This window comes from Protopterus annectens, chromosome 1.part0, assembly GCF_019279795.1.
Source record: "Protopterus annectens isolate FY-2018-M chromosome 1.part0, PAN1.0, whole genome shotgun sequence".
In the NCBI taxonomy this organism is placed as follows: domain Eukaryota; kingdom Metazoa; phylum Chordata; order Ceratodontiformes; family Protopteridae; genus Protopterus; species Protopterus annectens.
In genome coordinates, this window is record NC_056725.1 from 522,452,790 (window position 1) to 522,472,909 (window position 20,120).

At 43.3% G+C, this 20,120-nt stretch overlaps 1 protein-coding gene across 1 annotated transcript in view; it reads left to right on the plus strand.

Moving 5' to 3' along the window:
• Positions 1-20,120, plus strand: part of KLHDC3 (kelch domain containing 3) — a 1,708,415-nt gene that overhangs the window by 988,440 nt on the left and 699,855 nt on the right. The window contains exon 8 of the mRNA XM_044061135.1: positions 5,824-6,037. Coding sequence (XP_043917070.1) covers positions 5,824-6,037 — 214 coding nt within the window. The remainder of the gene's footprint in view (positions 1-5,823; positions 6,038-20,120) is intronic.

The window sequence follows — 20,120 nt, forward strand, 5'->3', positions numbered from 1 at the left end:
AAAGAAATCAAAACTAGTGCCCTCTCAAGAGATAATATTCCTGGGTGCAAGCTTAAATACAACTGCCCAGATGGCTTATCTCACGCCAGACAAACAAAGACAACTGACTCATTACTTTCAAATGATGGCAACAAAGACCCAGCTCCCTGCAAGAAAAATTCTGCAGGCCCTGGGCTTCATGACATCCTGCATTCTACTAATTCCATATGCAAGACTGCATATGAGGAAACTACAATAGTATCTAAAAAGTGTTTGGACTCAACATTGCCACAGCCTGGAAACAATAGTAACTATAATTCCCTGTCTACAACAGGAGTTTCGATGTTGGTCCTGGGCCTGTCACCGCAACAAGGGACAGCCTTTCACCTTACCCACAGCCAGGCAGACAATAACAACGGATGCATCGGATTATGCCTGGGGGGCCCACATGGCCCAAGGAACAAATGCATCTTCACATCAATCAAAAAGAGATGCTAGCTGTACAGAATGCCCTGACAGCCTTCAACGATCTTACTACATCCAGGACAACTATTACTAAAGGTGGACAACACCACAGTTATGTGGTACATAAACAAGCAAGGGGGCACACATTCCTACCCCCTCTGCAGGCAAGCCATGACTTTGTGGAGCACAGCACTGATGTATCAAGTACATCTACAGGCACAATTCCTGCCAGGAACGAAAAATACACTGGCAGACGAACTAAGCAGAAATCTCATGGATCTGCACAAATGGAAACTAAATCCACAGGTCTTCAGCATGGTAACAAGGAAATGGGGTTGCCCAGTCATAGATCTTTTTGCGTCCCCTCAACTGCCAACTACAGAAATTCTGCACAAGGACTTATCACTCACAAGCATGGAAAGTGGATGCTCTTTCATTCAGCTGGAAAACCCTAACAGTTTATGCCTTCCCTCCACTGCCTCTTCTTCCCAAGGTGCTCCTAAAAGCCAGACAAGAGAAGCCAAAAATGATCCTGATTGCCCCAGACTGACCACGCCAGCACTGGTACCCAATCCTATAGAGCTTGTCCCAAGGCCCAGCCTGGCCTTTACCTCATATTCCGACTCAACAAAACAATCAGATTCTACACAGTCAACTCAGAACCTTAAATCTGGCTGCATGGCAGATAATATAGTCACTCAGACCACACCTCTCTCTAAAGCTGTTATGGATGTCATTTTAGAAGCCAGGAGGCCCAGCACTAGGAAATCTTATGCAGAAAAATGGAAGAGATTCTGTGCTTGAAACCAGGCACAAAGACTAGAACCACTTTGTTCCAAATATACCTCAGATTTTACAATACCCAACTGAGATGCTGGACAAAGGCCTATCCTTCTCATCTATTAAGATCCATGCCTCTGCCATTTCAGCTGATTACAATACGGAACCTCCTAATTTTTCACATCCACTACTAAGGCAGTACTTCAGAGGGGCAAGAAACATAAGACCCCCAAGGAGAGCACCATTACCTACTTGGGACCTCAATTTTGTTTTAGAAAAGCTCACACTGCCTCCTTTTGAGCCAGCCAACACAACTGATATTAAATTCTTATCATGGAAAACTGCTCTGCTCCTAGCAATAACTTCAGCAAGAAGAGTCTGAGTTACGGGCATTAATGGCAGTGGAACATTTCATCATTTTTCATCAGGACAGGGTCTCTCTAAGGACAAACCCAACATTTATGCCAAAGGTGGTTTCCAGTGTGGCTCTTAACCAAACCATTCATTTGCCAACTTTCTATCCAAATCCCCAGAATAAAGGGAAGAGACTTCTGCACACTTTGGACATACACAGACAGCTACGATTCTACTTGGACAAAACAAAAGCTTTCAGAAAAACTGAGCAACTGTTTGTAGCTTATGCTGCAGGATCACAAGGAAAGCTCATCTCAAAGTAGACAATTTCAAAATGGATTGGACATTGCATTTGCTTCTGCTATGCACAACATGGCAAATCAGTGCCTAAGGGCATTAGGCAACATTCTACCAGACCAGCAGACACTTCAGCAGCCTTCCTCAGAGGAGTACCAACCAAAGACATTTTAGAAGCTGCAACCTGGAGTTCAGTGCACACTTTCACCAAGCACTACCACTTACCTCTCTACTCCAAATCCAGAGCAGGCTTTGCCACTGCAGTTCTGCAGGGCCTGGTAGCCTCTCCTAATCCTATTTAGGCCCAGCCACCCAACCTCAGCTTTGGGATTCAAATCAAGTGTAATGACTGCAACAGTGAAACACGAACATAGTGCAGTTGTGTACCTACCATAAATGTAGATGTCCGAGTGCATTCACTGTTGCAGTCCAGGATATCCACCCACCATCCCCCTTTTCATTGCTGGGACTTTTCTGTACTTCTCAACTCTATACAGCCTATCTGGTGTATTTGCTTGTAGATGAAGGAAATGTTTATTTTAGTGCATGCATGTTTTTTTTGGCATAATTTTTTTCCAGCCTTTCCTGTTTGGGGACACCTGACATCTGGGGCAAGAAAAACTGAAGAAAATGGTGTCGGTTGCATCTATTATACCCCTGGCGCACTGACGTCAGGGAAGAGGTGACAGCAACCGACACCGGACCTAGACTTTGGAACTCCTGCCAGCAGGATAACCCAAGTGTAATGACTGCAACAGTGAATACACTCGAACATCTACTTTTATTGTAGGTACACAACTGTACTTTCTGCATTTAAAAGGATATGTGGACCTAATCATCCAGATCTGTCTTTAGGGTTAAGTACATAACGTTTGGTTGTAGTGCACTGAAGGAAAAACTCAAAGATCTTCAAACAGTTCTAGTTTGTAATAAAAAAAAAAAAAAAATCACTTGTTTTACTGTGGATCATTTTGCCTCTTAATTGGGGTGATCTGTCGAAGGTATCTTAAACAGAATTGTTATTGTAAACAATCTTGTCAGTCACCATTGATTCCATTAACCTCACTCTAGTGCAGGGCACTAGGTCTGTTTTTGATGTCCTCACTGATTCATCTACCAGAAGCCTATACTCACAGGTTCATTGAAATTTCTTGTGATAACTATCTAGTCATCACTAAGTGGTCATTTAATAGTCCTAAACTCAGTATCTACATCTAATGCAGATCTGTCCCTTGTTGATTGGAAACTACTTTGCTGCTAGAGTTGCAAATGTCTAAACTGGGATGTAGTTCACAGGGGAAATTGAACCCAGCATGGTCTTCTACTTTAGCTAACTCGCTAGGCGGCAGGCTCTGGATGTGATTTCCTTGATGAATGAAGAGGTTCAGAGGGAATAAGTACAACTGGATGTGTTCTTTGATTAGGGCCCAACCAAGGGAAGAGATTGATCTTGGCAAAAGTACAAAGAAACCCAGAAGCTCAGTAACTGTGATGTCTTTATGGAACTCTGTAAGAACTGTCAGATATTCTCTTGAGTCTGGCCATGCCTTAATGGGAGATCAAGGCTATTTTTGAAGGCATTCAGAGAAGTTGGTGATCATTCCACAGCAGGGCCATTTTGCAGAAACAGCACCTCTCACAATTGGCTTGTCAGTGGCATTAATGACTTATTCACAACTGTAACTGTCCCAAGAGTTTGTTCACCCAAACTGGGAACAAGTCTTACTGTGCAAGCCAAGCTGCTACCACTAGTGCTCTACTTATTTCAGATAGAAGAAGGACGAAGGTGCTGGCATTGCTGAAGAAGCTACCAGTAGAAGTTAACTTAAAGCTGGACCCCCTTCTTCCCCAGTGTTGTAGTGATGTTATCTCAAGGCAGTTAGTTTGCATCCTCAGCTTTTCACTTACGTCAGGAAATCTCTATATGCAGCCATTATCTCACCTTACTAGGTGCCCTATACTGCTGTCTGCCACCAAGTACTGTATCCACATCCATATTCAAACGCAACTTGGATCAATGGATGGGAAACACAAAATTTACCCCAGGATAGTCTAATGTACTACTAGTGGATAGAGGCAGCTCTTAAATGCTTTATCACATGCATGGGTCCCCTTAAATTATCAGTGGTGTGATCTTAGTTATTCTCATTTCGGGTAATGTATAATTATCAACTATGGGATTGGTAAAGCCGGTCTCCAAAAGGGAAACTGGCTAGACTTACCTTGTGAACCTATGCTCAAGTACTGGGCTGTTAATGAGCATAGGTAGCTGGTCCTTGAAGAGCATATTTTTTCATAATGGATTTAACATGCTGAATGCTTATTGTCTTATGGCTGTATATTCACTAATATTAAAAGGGACTAAGCAACTGGCTTGTGCTGTCTTCAGTCATTTGACTAGGATCTTCGAATTGTAGATCATGACCTGCTCATACCCAGACTTGGTTGCATTGCTTTTGGAGGTAATCTTATTCACTGATACCAGTACAGCTTGATGTCTGAGCATTCTGGGTCAGGTTGGGTACCTCCCAGTCTGGTACTGGACCCTTTAAAGTGGAGTCCTCCAAGGTTGTGTATTAGATCTAGTTTTGCTCTGTTTCTTGGTAAGCTGTCCCAAGACCTGCCATGCTTCCACTTATCACTGTATTCTGATTACTTTGCCATATTTAAATCTGAAGCTTTAATAGGCAGGGTCCATGTTAATGGATATATAATTCAGTAAGCTCTGGGTGGTGGCTGTTTGCAAATAGGCTTTAGTTAGAAAGCTAAAACAAATGGATTTCTGCTCCCAAAGGAGATTGGGATTGGTGTACCCACATTTTCCAAAGCTGGCCAGTTTAGATGCATGGGGATCTGGCTGTATGCTATCTTAATGGTTAAGCCTCATACTGAATTATTTGTAGAGCAAGTTGTGAAGCATGTCTGACTTTATATCCGCTGTTGGTATAAATCTTCCACCCAAAGCTCAGTATGCTTATATTAATGTTTTCATCTCTTTAAAATTTTAGCTTACTACAGGCAACACCTCAGCAACATCTGTAGATTGATTACCCTTTGATTCTTTGCTTCATTGAACTTTATTGCATGTCTTTAAGGAGGGTTAACTTACTTCCTTGACAATTAGAGCAAAATTATAACTTTATCTCTTTTACTTCAGGCTCCTACCCCAGTAATATTATGTAGTCCTCGTGCAAGGAGCCTTCAGTCATTTCTATCCTTTAGATCTTTTCTATACGATCAAGATGGCCTTAAATCCTAAAAGGCTGGTATCTGGTTCATTGACCAGAGAAAATGTTTAACAAACTTGCCCCAACCAGGTGTAAGTGACTCAGCTAGCTGGATTTCTGAGAAATTCACATTTTTGCCTTATTTTATAACACATTGTTTTTTCTTGAGAGTTGGTGCTTCCTATTTGCTTTTATTGAATCATGAGACAATTCTATCAGTCGTATTATCAGACATTAGGCTTTCTTAAGTAACAAACATCTTGTTGGATTTTTTTTTTTGAGTTGGAACCCACTTGACCCTGTAGTGCTGAGCAATAGTAGTTTGCTTAATCAGAATAGCATTTTTGAATGTGACTTGGGGGGTATGTTATATAATTTATTATATATATTAAATTGGCTTACCACCAGTGCTGTATATACATTCTTTTATGAATGTGACTGAAGTAAATCACTGGAATATCAAAATCAGGTTTGTGTTTCTGTAGTTCAGGCTTCCTTTTTTGTATGGAAGGGTCCCACTGGACTGGACTGAGGTAAGACTTCACCAGTAAGAAATCAGCTTGCAGCCTGTAAGGCAGCATCCCACCACATGTTATTAGATAGACAGAGAAAGGAAATACTGAAAAAATAATGTATGCTGTAATTGCATAGGTGCTTTATATGTTATAAATTGAAAATGTATTTTCTATTGTTTTGCTGAGTCTTTATTTTATTGTTCTAGGGTACTCCTGCTCGCTGGCGAGATTTTCATTCAGCCACTATTCTTGGTAGTAAAATGTATGTGTTTGGTGGAAGAGCTGACCGATTTGGACCCTTTCACTCCAACAATGAAATTTATTGCAACCGAATTAAGGTGTTTGATACAGATACCAATTGTTGGTTAGACACGCAAGCAGTATCTGGACTACCAGAGGGGAGGAGAAGCCATTCAGCATGCAAGTATTTTTAATTATTTTATTAATTTATGTATTTGTGCAGGTGTTGATGGAAAAGTGCTTAGTGAGTATATGGGGTTTGTGTACTAACCACGCTTGAACGTGCTTACTCTTCTTTCATCTATTTATCTGCTTGTCGTTGTCTTTCGGCATAAGGTTGAATAGATCTGTGTTGATGTTAGTGTAAGAAGAGTCAAATTTTGTGCCTGTTCTACCCCTTTTCCTTCAGGTCTCATCTGGGTTTGCACTCTGCCAATTGACTTGCTATAAAGTCAGTGGTCATTGACGTGATTTTGTAGTTATCATACAGTCTGTGTACTTTGGTTAAGTCCATTCTTATCTGCCTCATATCTGCAGTTGTAAAACTAAAGGCTTGTATTTTGGATAAGTTAGTAATCCCTGGTTTTAACTCTTTAAAATGGCTGCTTTTTGATGTTTAGAAGGATAACCTTGTATGAATGCTTGCTTATGTTTACTAAGACAATTTCTAGACTAGCATGTCACAAAGCTTTCCTGTGGGCATGTTTCCTGATGATTACTTGAAGTAATACTTTGTTGAAGCTTCATTTTTTTATAGTAAATCTGTGACTGAATCTTAGGAAGTGGAAGACACTTTTTAAATGATAGACCCTGCCTTTTCACTTTTGTATCTTTTGTATTTTTTGTTTTGAACATTTTTTTTATGATTTGATGAAATTGCTACAATAGTGATGTTTTCTTGCTTATCATGGCATTACTTCACTTTGTCATGTGTGCCTCAGTAACATATGAAAATTAAAAGCTGAAAGTTCAGCTGCTGAATCCTACACTAAGGCACTGTACGAGCACATCCACTCATGCATGAATTGTGCCATCCCAAATAGAACCAAGATGCTCTCATCCAAGAAAAGGAAGCCAATCTGGTGGGCCCCTGCCATAAACAAACTTTGCAACAAAAGGAAGAAACTGTTGCAGAAAAGAGGAAAATCCCAGGATGCAAAAAACCTCCTTTACCAGCCTCAGAAACTGAGGTCCCTCATAAAATCCTCCAAAGCTAGTTACGAAAATAAAATTGCCAAAGATTACAAAGACAACCACAAGGCATTCTATAACTACGTCAAGAATATAAATGGCAATGCTCAGATCTGCTCTGAGCTAAAACAGAATGGCATTAAATATACTGATCCCAAGGATATTACCAATATCCTGGTAGATCGATTCAGTGCCAACCTCACCCCCTCTCACCTCCTAAATGGCCCATCTCAGTACCGGAAGAATGCCAAATTCCAGTAATAATGGCCACACAGGTAAAAAACACACTCTCCAAAGCTTAAGAATACAGCATCCATGGGACCAGATGACATCCCGGGCTATGTACTACATGGACTACAATATGAACTGGCACCTCACCTAAGTGTCATGTTTAATCATAGCCTCACCTCAGGTTTCGTGCCCACTGAGTGGTGCAGAGCTACAGTTATTCCACTCCACAAGGGGGGGGGATCCACCTTGGATCCCGGAAACTACCGTCCCATCAGTCTTGACAAGCTTTATCTGCAAGGCCATGGAGCGTATTATCCTGGAACTTATAAACAAAGACATTGGCAACCTTCAAACACTGGACCCCACCCAGTTTGGGTTCGTTAAGGGCCAATCATGTCTCCTGAACCCGACTGACTTCTTCAAATCCGTCTCCAGAGCCATGGACAAGGTAAGGTGGTCCACACAGCCTATCTAGACCTTGCCAAGGCCTTTGACACCATCCCCCACTCTAGAATCATAGATAAACTTACTAAGCTGGGCATTAATCCCTACATCACCCAATGGGTTACTAACTGGCTTACTGATAGAACCCACACTGTAAAAGTAGCCGACTCCAAATCCAGCTCCAGATAACTGACAAGTGGAGTACCTCAGGGTTCAGTCCTGGGACCGCTCTTGTTTGGCATCTACTTCTCTGAAGTACAGGCCAACACTAAGGGACTCTAGCTAACAAAGTTTGCAGATGACTGCAAACTGGGAGCCATTATTGAATCCCCAAATGATGTGGGATACTCTACAAAAGGGCCTTACAGAAACAGATGCTTGGTGCCAGAGCCATGGGCTCAAGTTCAATGCCAAGAAATGTATAGTTATCCCCTTTGGGAAAAAACATGTATCCGTGAATTTACCATATAGGTGGCAGTACACTAAACACCGAAAGTGTGATAAGAGACTTAGGGACACAGGTCGACAGTGGTCTCACCTTCGATAACCACATCGCCACAACAGTCAGGAAATCCTTCTATGTGGCACACCTCATCACTAAGGGTTTTTCATCCAGAAAAAAGGAGGTCATTCTCCCACTGTACTCATCCCTCATTAGACCCATTATAGAATACAACGCTCCGTTTGGTATGTACCTCTCAAGACATTGCAACAACTGGAAAGTGCCAACTGCCTCTGCTAAACTAGTTAGACCAGTTTACAGGCCTTGCTGTATCCTGGGCTGTGTTGTAGTTCCTGTGTTGTCCATTGCCTTACTTGGATAGAAGGAAGTTTCTTAGCTCACCAGTGGGAGTGGGGAGCCTTGAATAGCCTACCTGTCCTTGAGGGAAGTGACCTCAGCACAAGAAGCTGTAGTAATTGGTCATTTTGGACCATTTCTAACTCTTTTGAAGTTCCCTGGTTAAAATCTGCCTCTGGCATTTTTTTGAAGCCATATTGCTCAGACACAGCTCCACGTGGTCCTGTTGAGTCTTCCTGGCTACAGAGAACTGAAAAAAGCGACTGCTTTCCTGATTAAGTATCCTGCTGTTTTTTATATTTGTTACCTTCTACTGCTTACCTAGAGCAAGCTTTAACTGTTTTCATAGTTATTTACTGCATTTTTTATTATCTGCACTTAAAAGTACATTTTAGTCGAAATTAATCTAATTCAAGACGAAAAGTGTTTGTTTGCTGTTTAATTTAATTGTTTGGCTGCCCACTAAAGTGTGCTAGCCTGTACTACTGACTTATTGCCTTTTCTGCATTTAGCTGAGTTGCCACTAGAGCACCATCGGGCAGCGCCGGTTAAACAAGGTTAAACTATTTCTGGCTCCGTAAAGTCTGCTCTTCATTTTTTCCCTTAGAACTGCTCTACTTGTAATCTAAACAGTCTATTCTCTATCTGTAAAGCTCAGCACTTGTTCCTAAAGCATTTTTTAGTCCGGTAAAGCACTTCTATATTATACAAAGTACTTCACTAGCTTAAAACCCCCTTGAGTACCCACTTCCCTATAGGTCGTTTCTGACTCAGTTACACAGCAAACTTTTTCATTTCTTCTAGCATGTCAAAGGGTCAGTTGCTAGCGTCCTCTCCTGCTCAGCTGGTGAATCTAGAATATTGAGGCAATGTTACAATTGCCTCATGTACACAGACAACCCTCTCCTCCTCCCACAAAACACAAATACATGCGAGAGATGCAACTATATAGCCAAACTGGAGGCTGAGCGCTCTCAACTCAGGACTGGCAAAACCAGACAGGAGGAGAAGGTAACCACACACACCTTAAACCCAGTCTCACATAGAACTATCACAACTACAAATCAAACACATAAACACACAAAGACATACTCGGAGGCACTGATCAAAAATCTACCAAAACAGCAGAGGCCTCCAAAGCAGACACCCAAACAACTGCCACCTCATGACATAACACAAGCAACACATAGATCACAAAGTCAGTGTGCAAATCAGTCACAGCCCTTAAGGCCAAACACAATGCCAGACACACTTGTCATAGGTGACTCCATAGTCAGACACACTGACGTCCCACTCACCAGACTGAACAAGGAGAGGGTCACAGTAAGCTGCCTGTCGGGCACTAGAATCCGCCACATAACACAAGCACTCAGGTCACTCCACAGCAAGTACAAGTATGACTCTGTCATTGTCCATGCCGGTGTGAATGACCTGAGACGTACCTCCCTGGACTACATGAAAAGAGACATAAAGGAGCTCTCAGATTATGTAGCCCAGGCTGGTATGACCCTGACCCTGAGCAGTATCCTACCTTCACCAGGAATGATGCCACAATACAGAGACAAAATGATCAGTTTTAATAATTGGCTTAATTTCTGGTGTCATTCTAAGGGGATCCAATGTCTGTCTGCCTGGAATGAAATGCTTGACAAGCCACGCTGCTTCGCAAGGGACGGCTTGCACCTGTCACCCCTGGGTTTCCCGATATTGGCAAAGGCTCTTGCCACCCCCATAGTGCCTTTTTTAGACAAGGCTCAAATTCTAAACCCACCACCCTAGAAAACAATAATGGAAAAAAACTAAGGGTAATGCTGCTCAATGCCAGAAGTGTAAATCTCAAGATGCACGCCCTCGAAGCCCTCCTCAGTATGGAGAACATCGATGTCTGTGCTGTGACTGAAAACTGGTTCAAGGCTCCTGAGAGCACCCCGGCACTATCAGGTTTTACCTCATATCATGCGTTCCGGCCCCAAAACCCGGACCGTACCACAAAAGGAGGGGGTGTATCCATATTCATCAAGGATACCCACACCTCCAGGCTGGTGGCAACTCACGAAGCATCAGAGACCATTCAGGTGCAATTAACCATAGGCAAAACTGCTCTACAGTTTGTAGCATGTTACAGGCCACCCTCTCAAACTCAGGAACCCCACACAGCCTTCCTGAAGACAATGGAGAGTATAAATGTCTCTCCAAACACCATCATATTGGGTGACTTCAACTACCCAAACATAGACTGGGAACATTACTCAAGCCCCAATACCCTAGCCCAAAGGTTCCTGGAGTTCATAAACTCAAATGCTATGGAACAACTTGTCACTATTCCCACAAGAGGTGAAAATATACTAGACCTGATCATCACAAACATGGGGACAAAATGCTCCACACCGGAAGTATATCCCTCATTGGTGAGATCAGACCATAAACTAATCTCACTGGAGATCCACATCTGCCCCACCCCCAACAAAAAGACCACAGTGAAGAACTTCTCAAAAGCCAACTTCACACTTCTTAAGACTGGTGTGGTATCCTTCAAGGCCCCTGAGCCATTGGAAACCACAACCCACGCTGCTGAATCCCTTACAAATGCTTTCTGTGAGCACCTCCAGGATTGCATGGATCAAGCAATCCCAAATAAAATCAAGACCCTTTCCACCAAAGGCAAGCACCCGATCTGGTGGACCCCAGCCATAAACAAACTTTACAACAAGAGGAGAAAGCTACTACAAGATAGAGCAAAATCCCTAAAAGGGAAGACATCTCTGATCAATACTAGTAAAAACCTACGATCACTCATAAAATCATCCAAGGCCAACTTTGAGATAAAAATCGCCAAGGACTCAAAAGACAATCATAAGGCCTTCTTTAGCTATGTTAGAAATCTGGGTGGAAACTCCCAGATATGCTCAGAATTAGTCCAAAATGATACAAAAATCACTGAACCCACAGACATTGCAAACATACTGGCAGACAGGTTCAGTGAAAATTTCTCGCCTCCCTCCCCAAAAGGAGAAATATCTATCCCAGCAGAGTGTAGCCTCCCAATCATCTCAAATGCCCAGGTGAGAGATGCTCTCTAAAGCTAAAAACACAGCATCAATGGGACCGGATGGTGTCCCCGGCTGTGTGCTACACAAACTCAATGAGGAACTAAACCCACACATAAGGCTGCTGTTTAATCTTAGCCTTACCACAGGATACACTCCAAAGAGTGGCGTACGGCAACTGTGGTCCCACTCCAGAAAGGTGGTGCTTCTACGGACCCTGGTAATTACCGCCCCATAAGCTTAACAAGCCTGGTCTGCAAAGCTATGGAGAGGATCATAATGGAACTCATAAATAAAGACATAGGGGACCTACAGACATTGGATCCTACCCAATTCGGCTTTGTCAAGGGCAGATCATGCCTCTTGAACTTGGTCGACTTTTTTGAAACCGTCACCAAGGCCATTGATGAGGGTAAGGCAGTTCACACAGCCTACCTTGACCTTGCAAAAGCTTTCGACACAATATCCCACTCTGGTATCATAGAAAAGCTCACCAGCTTAAATGTAAACCCATATGTCACAAGATGGGTTGCAAACTGGCTCAAGGACAGAACCCACAGGGTTAGAGTTGCTGGTGCCATGTCAGACTCCAAGCCGGTCACAAGCGGTGTCCCACAGGGCTCAGTCCTGGCCCCCTCTTGTTCGGCATCTACTATTCAGAAGTGCAGGCAAACATCGGAGGATTGTGGCTGACAAAGTTTGCAGATGACTGCAAACTGGGCGTCATAGTTGAAAATCCATCAGACACAGATATCCTTCAGAGAGGTCTCATAGAAACGGATAACTGGTGCCAGAGCCATGGCCTTAAGCTAAACGCCAAAAAATGTATAGATGTTCTTCGTCTCACATTGCTGCAGTCATAACCTGTGGGTAGTCCACTGTCCTCAGTCGGCCCGAATACCAAAGTGTTAGGCTGGCGTCGGTCATGGTCGCTCAGATCTGACGTCAGTACGCAGTGGTACTAAAGCGCATGACCGACGCCATATCCTCAGTCTTTCTTGCCGCATGGTCCGAAGCAGAAGCAGCGTTTGCAAGTGCCGTTCGGCGTCCTGAAATTTTCGTATTCTGAGTTTCAGACCGAAGACCAAGTTGGGCTAAGTACCCCGTTGGGGAATATTTTTGTCTTTTCTTGCCTCAGTTAAATCCGGATGTCAGAAAAAGTTAATAATTGTATTTCTTGTGGGAAACAGATACCTCATAGGGACTACCACTCTCTCTGTATCCCTTGCTTGGGGCCTGAGCACGACGTAGTCGGGTGTCGCTTTTGCGCTAGATTTAATAAGCGCACCATTAAACGCAGGTTAGATTGTGCTAGACTTGTTTTCGGTAAGCGGTGTAACTACAACATGCCGTCGGATCCCCCGACGCCCGCTACCGCTAAGAAGCGAAAAGATAAATCGTTAAAGTCTAAGCAGGATGAGTCGTCCGTTGCGGACGCCGGTTCTATGGAAACTACGATTGAATCTGTGGATCCAGCCGAGGTTTCAGCTGAATCTCAGGGGGAGCCTTTAATCCTACAGGAATTGGCCTCTCAGGAGTTAGGTCAGGCCGAGGGGGCCTCTCAAGTTTCTGTAGTTCCTGCTTTACATAAGGTGGTTAGGCCTTCTACTTCTGTTACTAAAGCCCCTTCTAAAGCTAGACCTAGTCTTTCTGGCACAGGCATCAGCCCTAGTTCTTCGGGCTCTGTTCCTAAAAAACATATGCTGAAAATGGCAGAGGATTTGATTACTTTAATCAGAGGTTCTATGCCCCCTCCAGATAAGAGGCCTAGGGTGGAGACAGAGGTGGAGGGATTGGAGCATTCCTCAGATTACTCTGAGTCTTCTGCTGCGGACATTCAGGATTTTCCTCCCTATTCTGATTCGGATGCAGAGGATTCCTGTCCTTCTGCTTCTCCTCCAGAGGATTTTTCCTTTTCTGAAACCCTGCACTCCATGAGGAGGGAGCATTTTAAGTGGGAAGGTCAGGATTTTTCAGATTCTCGTAAGAGGCTTAGGGAATTTTTGTTTTTACCACAACATATGCCCTTGGCTATTACCCCTGTTTTGGATGTTGTTCAGGATGTGTTTTCTGAAGCTTCCCTTAATCCTGATTCTTTACCCCCTGCCCCTGTCAAGCCAGACAGGTATTACAGAGTTCCAGAGGCGCTCAAATATTTATATAAGAGTCCTAGAGCTGACCCGGAAACTATTAGTCAGGGACCTAAGGGTGTCAGGGCTTCTGTAGTTAAGAATCCGGTACCTCTGGATAAAGATTCTAGAGCTTTGGATAGGTGGGGTAAAAAAGTGTATACCTCCTCCACGCTAGCTATGAGGGCTTTAAATTGCCAGTTTCATATGCTGAAGTATCAGAATTTTCTGTTAAGCCAGTTGAAATCTAAGGTGGATGCTCTAGCTGAGGGTATAGAGTGTAAGGAATTGCAGGACTTAGTTTATGCCTCTGATCAGGTTGGTAAGCATTCCTTGCAGTGTGGCTTTGATGCTCTTCAGGCTTCTTCCAGGGTGGCTGCCGTTCAGTTATTCGTAGGCACGCCTGGCTTAATGATCAAAATTTGTCAGAGCATGTTAAAGCTCGAATTTTGGATGCTCCCCTTCAATCTGAAGTTCTTTTTGGTTCTCCTGTGGAGTCGGGCTTATCCTTCTTCTGATTTTCAGTCTAAGGGCAGATCTAGACGTGGTAGGGGCAGAGCTCATGCTCAGGGTTCTTTCAGGCCTAGGACGTGGAGTTCTCCTGCACAATCTTCGGGTGAGGGCAGGGATCAGCCTTTTCGTAAACAGACCCAATGACCTGCATCTCCAGCTGCCAGATTCCTCCTGTCTGGCAGCTCCTCTAGGAGGAAAGTTGGCACTTTTCAAGCAAAATTGGCTTTTGGTCACCCAGGACAAATGGGTGTTGGACATTATAAATCGAGGTTACAAGTTTTATTTTCACACCTTGCCTCCTTTCAAAGGCATGCCGGACGTACCTCCTCAGCAAAGGCTGGAGGCTCACACACAGATTTCTTTACTTTTACAAATGGGGGCTATCCAGGTGGTACCTCCGTCAGAAGTAGGCCTAGGATTTTATTCTCGCCTGTTCCTTGTGCCAAAGAAAGGAAACACTTGGAGGCCAATTCTGGATTTGTCCATTCTCAATACATACCTAGACATTCCAAAGTTCAAGATGTTAACTTTGCAGCAACTTCTGCCTCTGCTAGGCAAAGATCACTGGATGGTAACTCTGGATCTCAAAGAGGCTTATCTTCACATTCCTATCAGGCCCAGCTGCAGGAAGTTCCTGCGTTTTCGGGCTGGTACTTTTCATTATCAGTTCTCTGCATTGCCCTTTGGCTTATCTACTGCGCCCAGGGTGTTCACAAAGGTTCTGGCTCCTGTGATAGCCTTCTTAAGACTAAGAGGAATACAAATTTATCCTTATCTGGATGATTGCCTGATTCTTGCTCAGGACAAAGTCAAGTTACTTCAGCATCTACAGTATGTCATGGCAGTTTTAAGGTGCCTAGGGTATTCTGTGAACGAAACAAAGTCCAGTCTAGTACCCTCTCAGGACATGTGCTTTCTGGGTGTGAGACTGAATACAGCCTCTCAGATGGCTTTTCTGACCCCGGACAAACAAAGAAATCTTCCCCTATACTTCCAGAAATTATCCCTTCTGTCCAGGCTGACTGTAAGGACAGTCCTTCAAGCCTTGGGGTTCATGGCATCTTGTATTCTGGTACTTCCCAATGCCAAACTGCATATGAGGAAGCTACAATGGTATCTCAAAAGTGTATGGACTCAACACTGCCACGATTTGGACACTGTCATTCAGATAATACCTTGCATCCAAAAGGAATTTTTGTGGTGGGCTCAGGAATGTCACCTAAACAAGGGACTCTCTGTGACTCGACCAGAGGCGAGTCAGATCTTAACGACAGATGCCTCAGACATGGCTTGGGGAGCACACTTCAATGGGAAATGGATTCAAGACACGTGGCCTCCCAGACTACAGCATTTGCATATCAACATGAAGGAGATGTTAGCAGTCCAATTTGCACTGATGGCTTTCAAGGATCTACTTCAACCGGGACAGGTATTGATTCAAACAGACAACACAACAGTCATGTGGTACATCAACAAGCAGGGGGGAACCCATTCGTGCCCTCTTTGCAGACAGGCTATGATTTTGTGGGAGACTGCTCTGAGTTTGCCCATCACTCTTCAAGCGAGGTTTCTACCAGGAGCACAGAACTCCTTAGCAGATGTTTTGAGCAGACAGATGGTGGATCCCCACGAGTGGAAATTGGATCCTCCATGTATTCCAACAGTTGACAGTGGCTTGGGGAACTCCAGACATAGATCTGTTCGCTTCTCTACTAAATTTCCAACTGCCAAAATTTTGCACAAAGATGTTTCACCCAAAAGCTTGGAAAGTGGATGCTCTATCTTTCAGTTGGAGCAACCTTCACGTCTATGCTTTTCCTCCTCTGCCTCTCCTTCCCAAGGTACTCTTGAAAGTCAGACAGGACAAGCCTTGCATGATTCTAATAGCACCAGATTGGCCACGACAGCACTGGTATCCTCTGCTGAGGAGTTTAATACAGGAGCCTCCTTGGCCTTTGCCTCCAATTCCACACCTGTTGTCCCAGGCAAGCAATCATTTTCTCAATGTCAGGGTACAGTCCCTGCATCTGACAGCCTGGCGTATTCTGTTTTAGACCCTGGGGGGTCTCAGCTTCCTCAACAAGTTTTGAATGTCATTTTGGAAGCCAGACAGCCTAGAACTAGAAAAGTTTATGCTGATAAATGGAGGAGATTTTTTCTTTGGAGCACAGCAAAGAGTTTTGATGTTTCAGTACCTAATTTGAGTTTTACACTACAGTACCTTACTGAATTGTTGGACAAGGGTTTGTCTTTCTCCTCTGTGAAAGTTCATGCTGCAGCCATTTCTGCTCACTATGATTGTGACCCTCCTTTATTTTCTCACCCTTTGTTTAAGCAATTTCTTAGAGGGGCAAAGAACATAAGACCCCCACGTAGAGCTCCTACTCCTTCTTGGGATCTCAATTTTGTGTTGGAAAAGCTTACTTTACCTCCTTTTGAACCTGCAGCTACGTCTGAGTTAAAGTTTTTGTCTTGGAAGACTGCTTTTTTGTTGGCCATTACGTCTGCTAGGAGGGTATCTGAATTGCAGGCTCTCATGGCAGTTGAACCCTTCCTGATATTCCATAAGGATAAGGGTGTCCTTGCGTACTAACCCTACTTTTATGCCTAAAGTTATTTCTAATGTGGCCTTAAACCAGTCTATTCATTTGCCTACTTTTTATGCTGATCCCCAAAATAAAGGTGAAAAAGTCTTACATTCTTTGGATATTCACAGGCAGTTACGCTATTATTTGAGCAGAACAAAAGAGTTCAGGAAGACTCAACAGTTATTTATTTCTTTTGCTTTGGGTTCACAAGGGAAAGCTGTTTCTAAGCAAACCATTTCTAAGTGGATTGGCCATTGTATTGCTTTTTGTTATTCTCATCATGGAAAGGATGTTCCAGCTGGGATCAGACCTCATTCCACTAGGGCTACTGCCACATCTACTGCCTTTTTGAGAGGGGTAGCTACTAAGGATATTTTGGAGGCAGCTACTTGGAGTTCAGTGCACACTTTTACTAAACATTACCATCTACCTCTTTATTCCAAGTCTAGGGCTGGGTTTGCCACTGCAGTTTTACTGGGCATGTTAGCAGCTCCTAATGCTTTTTAATTTTGCCAACCTCCCTTTACCTTTGCTTTGGGATTCTACCCACAGGTTATGACTGCAGCAATGTGAGACGAAGAACATAGTATAGTTTTGTACCTACCATAAATGTAGATGTTCGAGGATCCACATTGCTGCAGTCCAATTTTCCCTCCCTCCTTCCCCTCTGTAGTTTGGGGTTGCTGTGTTGTTTTTGGGGTGATTACTTTTTCTATATTGGTGGTTGGGTATTTTCTATTTTTGGCTATGGCCTTTTCTTTTTAGGCCTTCTGACATCTGGGGCAAGAAAGACTGAGGATATGGCGTCGGTCATGCGCTTTAGTACCACTGCGTACTGACGTCAGATCTGAGCGACCATGACCGACGCCAGCCTAACACTTTGGTATTCGGGCCGACCGAGGACAGCGGACTACCCACAGGTTATGACTGCAGCAATGTGGATCCTCGAACATCTACATTTATGGTAGGTACGAAACTGTACTTCATACCCTTTGGTAAAAACAAGGTAACCCCAAGTTACCACATAGGTGGCAATCCATTAAGCACAGAAGAGGTTATCAGGGACCTGGGGACCCAAGTTGACAGTAACCTTTCTTTTGACACTCACATTATCAACGTGGTTAGGAGGACCTTCTACATTGCCCACCTGATTATGAAGGGATTCACATCCAGATCAAGGGAGGTCATTGTTCCCCTGTACTCTTCACTTATCAGACCAATGATTGAGTACAATGCCCCATTCGGAATGTATCTTACCCAACACCTGCAGCAATTGGAAAGACCCCAAAAGTTCCTCACCAAAAGGATAAAGGGGCTCAAAAATATGCCATATGCTACCCGACTGAAGAAACTCCAGCTCTATTCAGTCGTATACCGTCTGCTAAGAGGTGACCTGTGCCTGACATACAAGGCCATGTCCAACCCGGAATTAATGGACATGCTCCACCTCAAAAAATCCCAATCCACCAGAGCCACAAGAGCAAGAGACTTAAACCTCAACACGGATATAAATAGGACGTGCTGGAGGGACAGATTCATCACCCAGAGACTCCCTATGCTGTGGAACAGAATCCCGGTCCATGTGAGACAGAGCACCTCGCTGGCTCTGTCCAAGAGAAATCTTGACCAGTGGATGGGAGATCGTAGGTTTACCCCGGGGATCATCTCTGTATCACTGCTGGACAGAGGCACGGCAAACTAATGGGTATAGTATTCTTCAACCTAAGGGGTGGTGAAAGCCACACAACTCTGGCTAGGCTTATAAATGCCCTAGGGCAGATAGCCTAGTATGAACCTATGAACCTATGAAAGGCCGCAGAAATACCTCACTAAAAGAATCACAGGCCTAAAGCAGATGCCCTATGCTGACAGCCTTAAAAAAACTCCAGCTATACTCTGTCACATATCGTCTACTCAGAGGCGATCTCTGCTTAACATACAAGGCCATGTCAAACCCAGAGCTGTTGGACATGCTACACTTAAAGAAATCCCAATTCCACAGAGCCACACACTCCAGGGATCTAAACCTTGTCATCACAATAAACAAAACATGCTGGAGGGATAGGTTCTTGACCCAGAGACTCCCCAGACTCTGGAATAGATTGCCCATACATGTCAAGCAGAGTGCCTCTTTGGCCTTCTTCAAAAGGAACCTTGACGATTGGATGGGAGAAAGGAAATTCACCCCGGGGATCACGTCAGTCATCCTGCTAGACAGGGGTCCAGGGAAGTAAACAGTGTGGGCAGAAATAGCCAGGGAATTGTTATGGCTAGGCTTGTATAGGCCCTAGGGCTGATAGCCTAGTACCAACCTATGAACCTATAGAGTTTAGATTGCACAGACAAGATTCTGTACCAAGTTTTTTTTGCATGGATTTTGGACTTGAAGACAAATCAGAAAATTATAGATTCCGAAGTAGAAGCAAGTCCAGGAGGCATCACCAGCAGAATAGTAGTCTGTACAGAAGTGAAAGATTAAATGAATGCAGTACCATGTGTAGAAGGAATATTACATGAAGAATGCAGTACCTCATATAGAAGGAATATTAAATGAATAATGTAGTACCGGTACCATGTATAGAAATAATATTAAATGAAGAATGCGATACCGGTACCATGTATAGAAGGAATAGTAAATGAAGTATGTAGTACCAGCACCACGTGTAGAAGGAATATTACATGAAGAATGTGGTACCAATACCATTTATAAACTGAATATTAAAGGACGAATGTTGTACCAGTACCACCATGTATAAAAGGAATATTAGTGAAGAATACAGTACCAATACCATATATAGAAAGAATATTAAACGAAGAATGTAGTACCAATACAACGTATAGAAGGAATATTAAATGAAGAATGTGGTACCAATATCATTTATAGAAGGAATATTAGTGAAGAATGTAGTATCAATACCATGTATAGAAGGAATATTAAAGGAAAAATGTAGTAAAAATACCATGCATAGAAGGAACAGTAAAGGAAGAATGTAGTAAAAATACCATGTATAGAAGGAATATTATAGGAAGAATGTAGCACCAGTACCACCATGTATAGAAGGAATATTAGATGAAGAATGTAGCACCAGTGCCACGTATAGAAGGATTATTAAATGAAGAATGTAGCACCAGTACCATGTATAGAAGGAATATTAAATGAATGTAGTACCAATACCACGTATAGAAGGAATATTAAAAGAAGAATGTAGTACCTGTACCATGTATAGAAGGAATATTAAATGAAGAATGTAGTACCAGTACCACGTATAGAAGGAATATTAAATGAATGTAGTAACAGTACCACATATAGAAGGAATATTA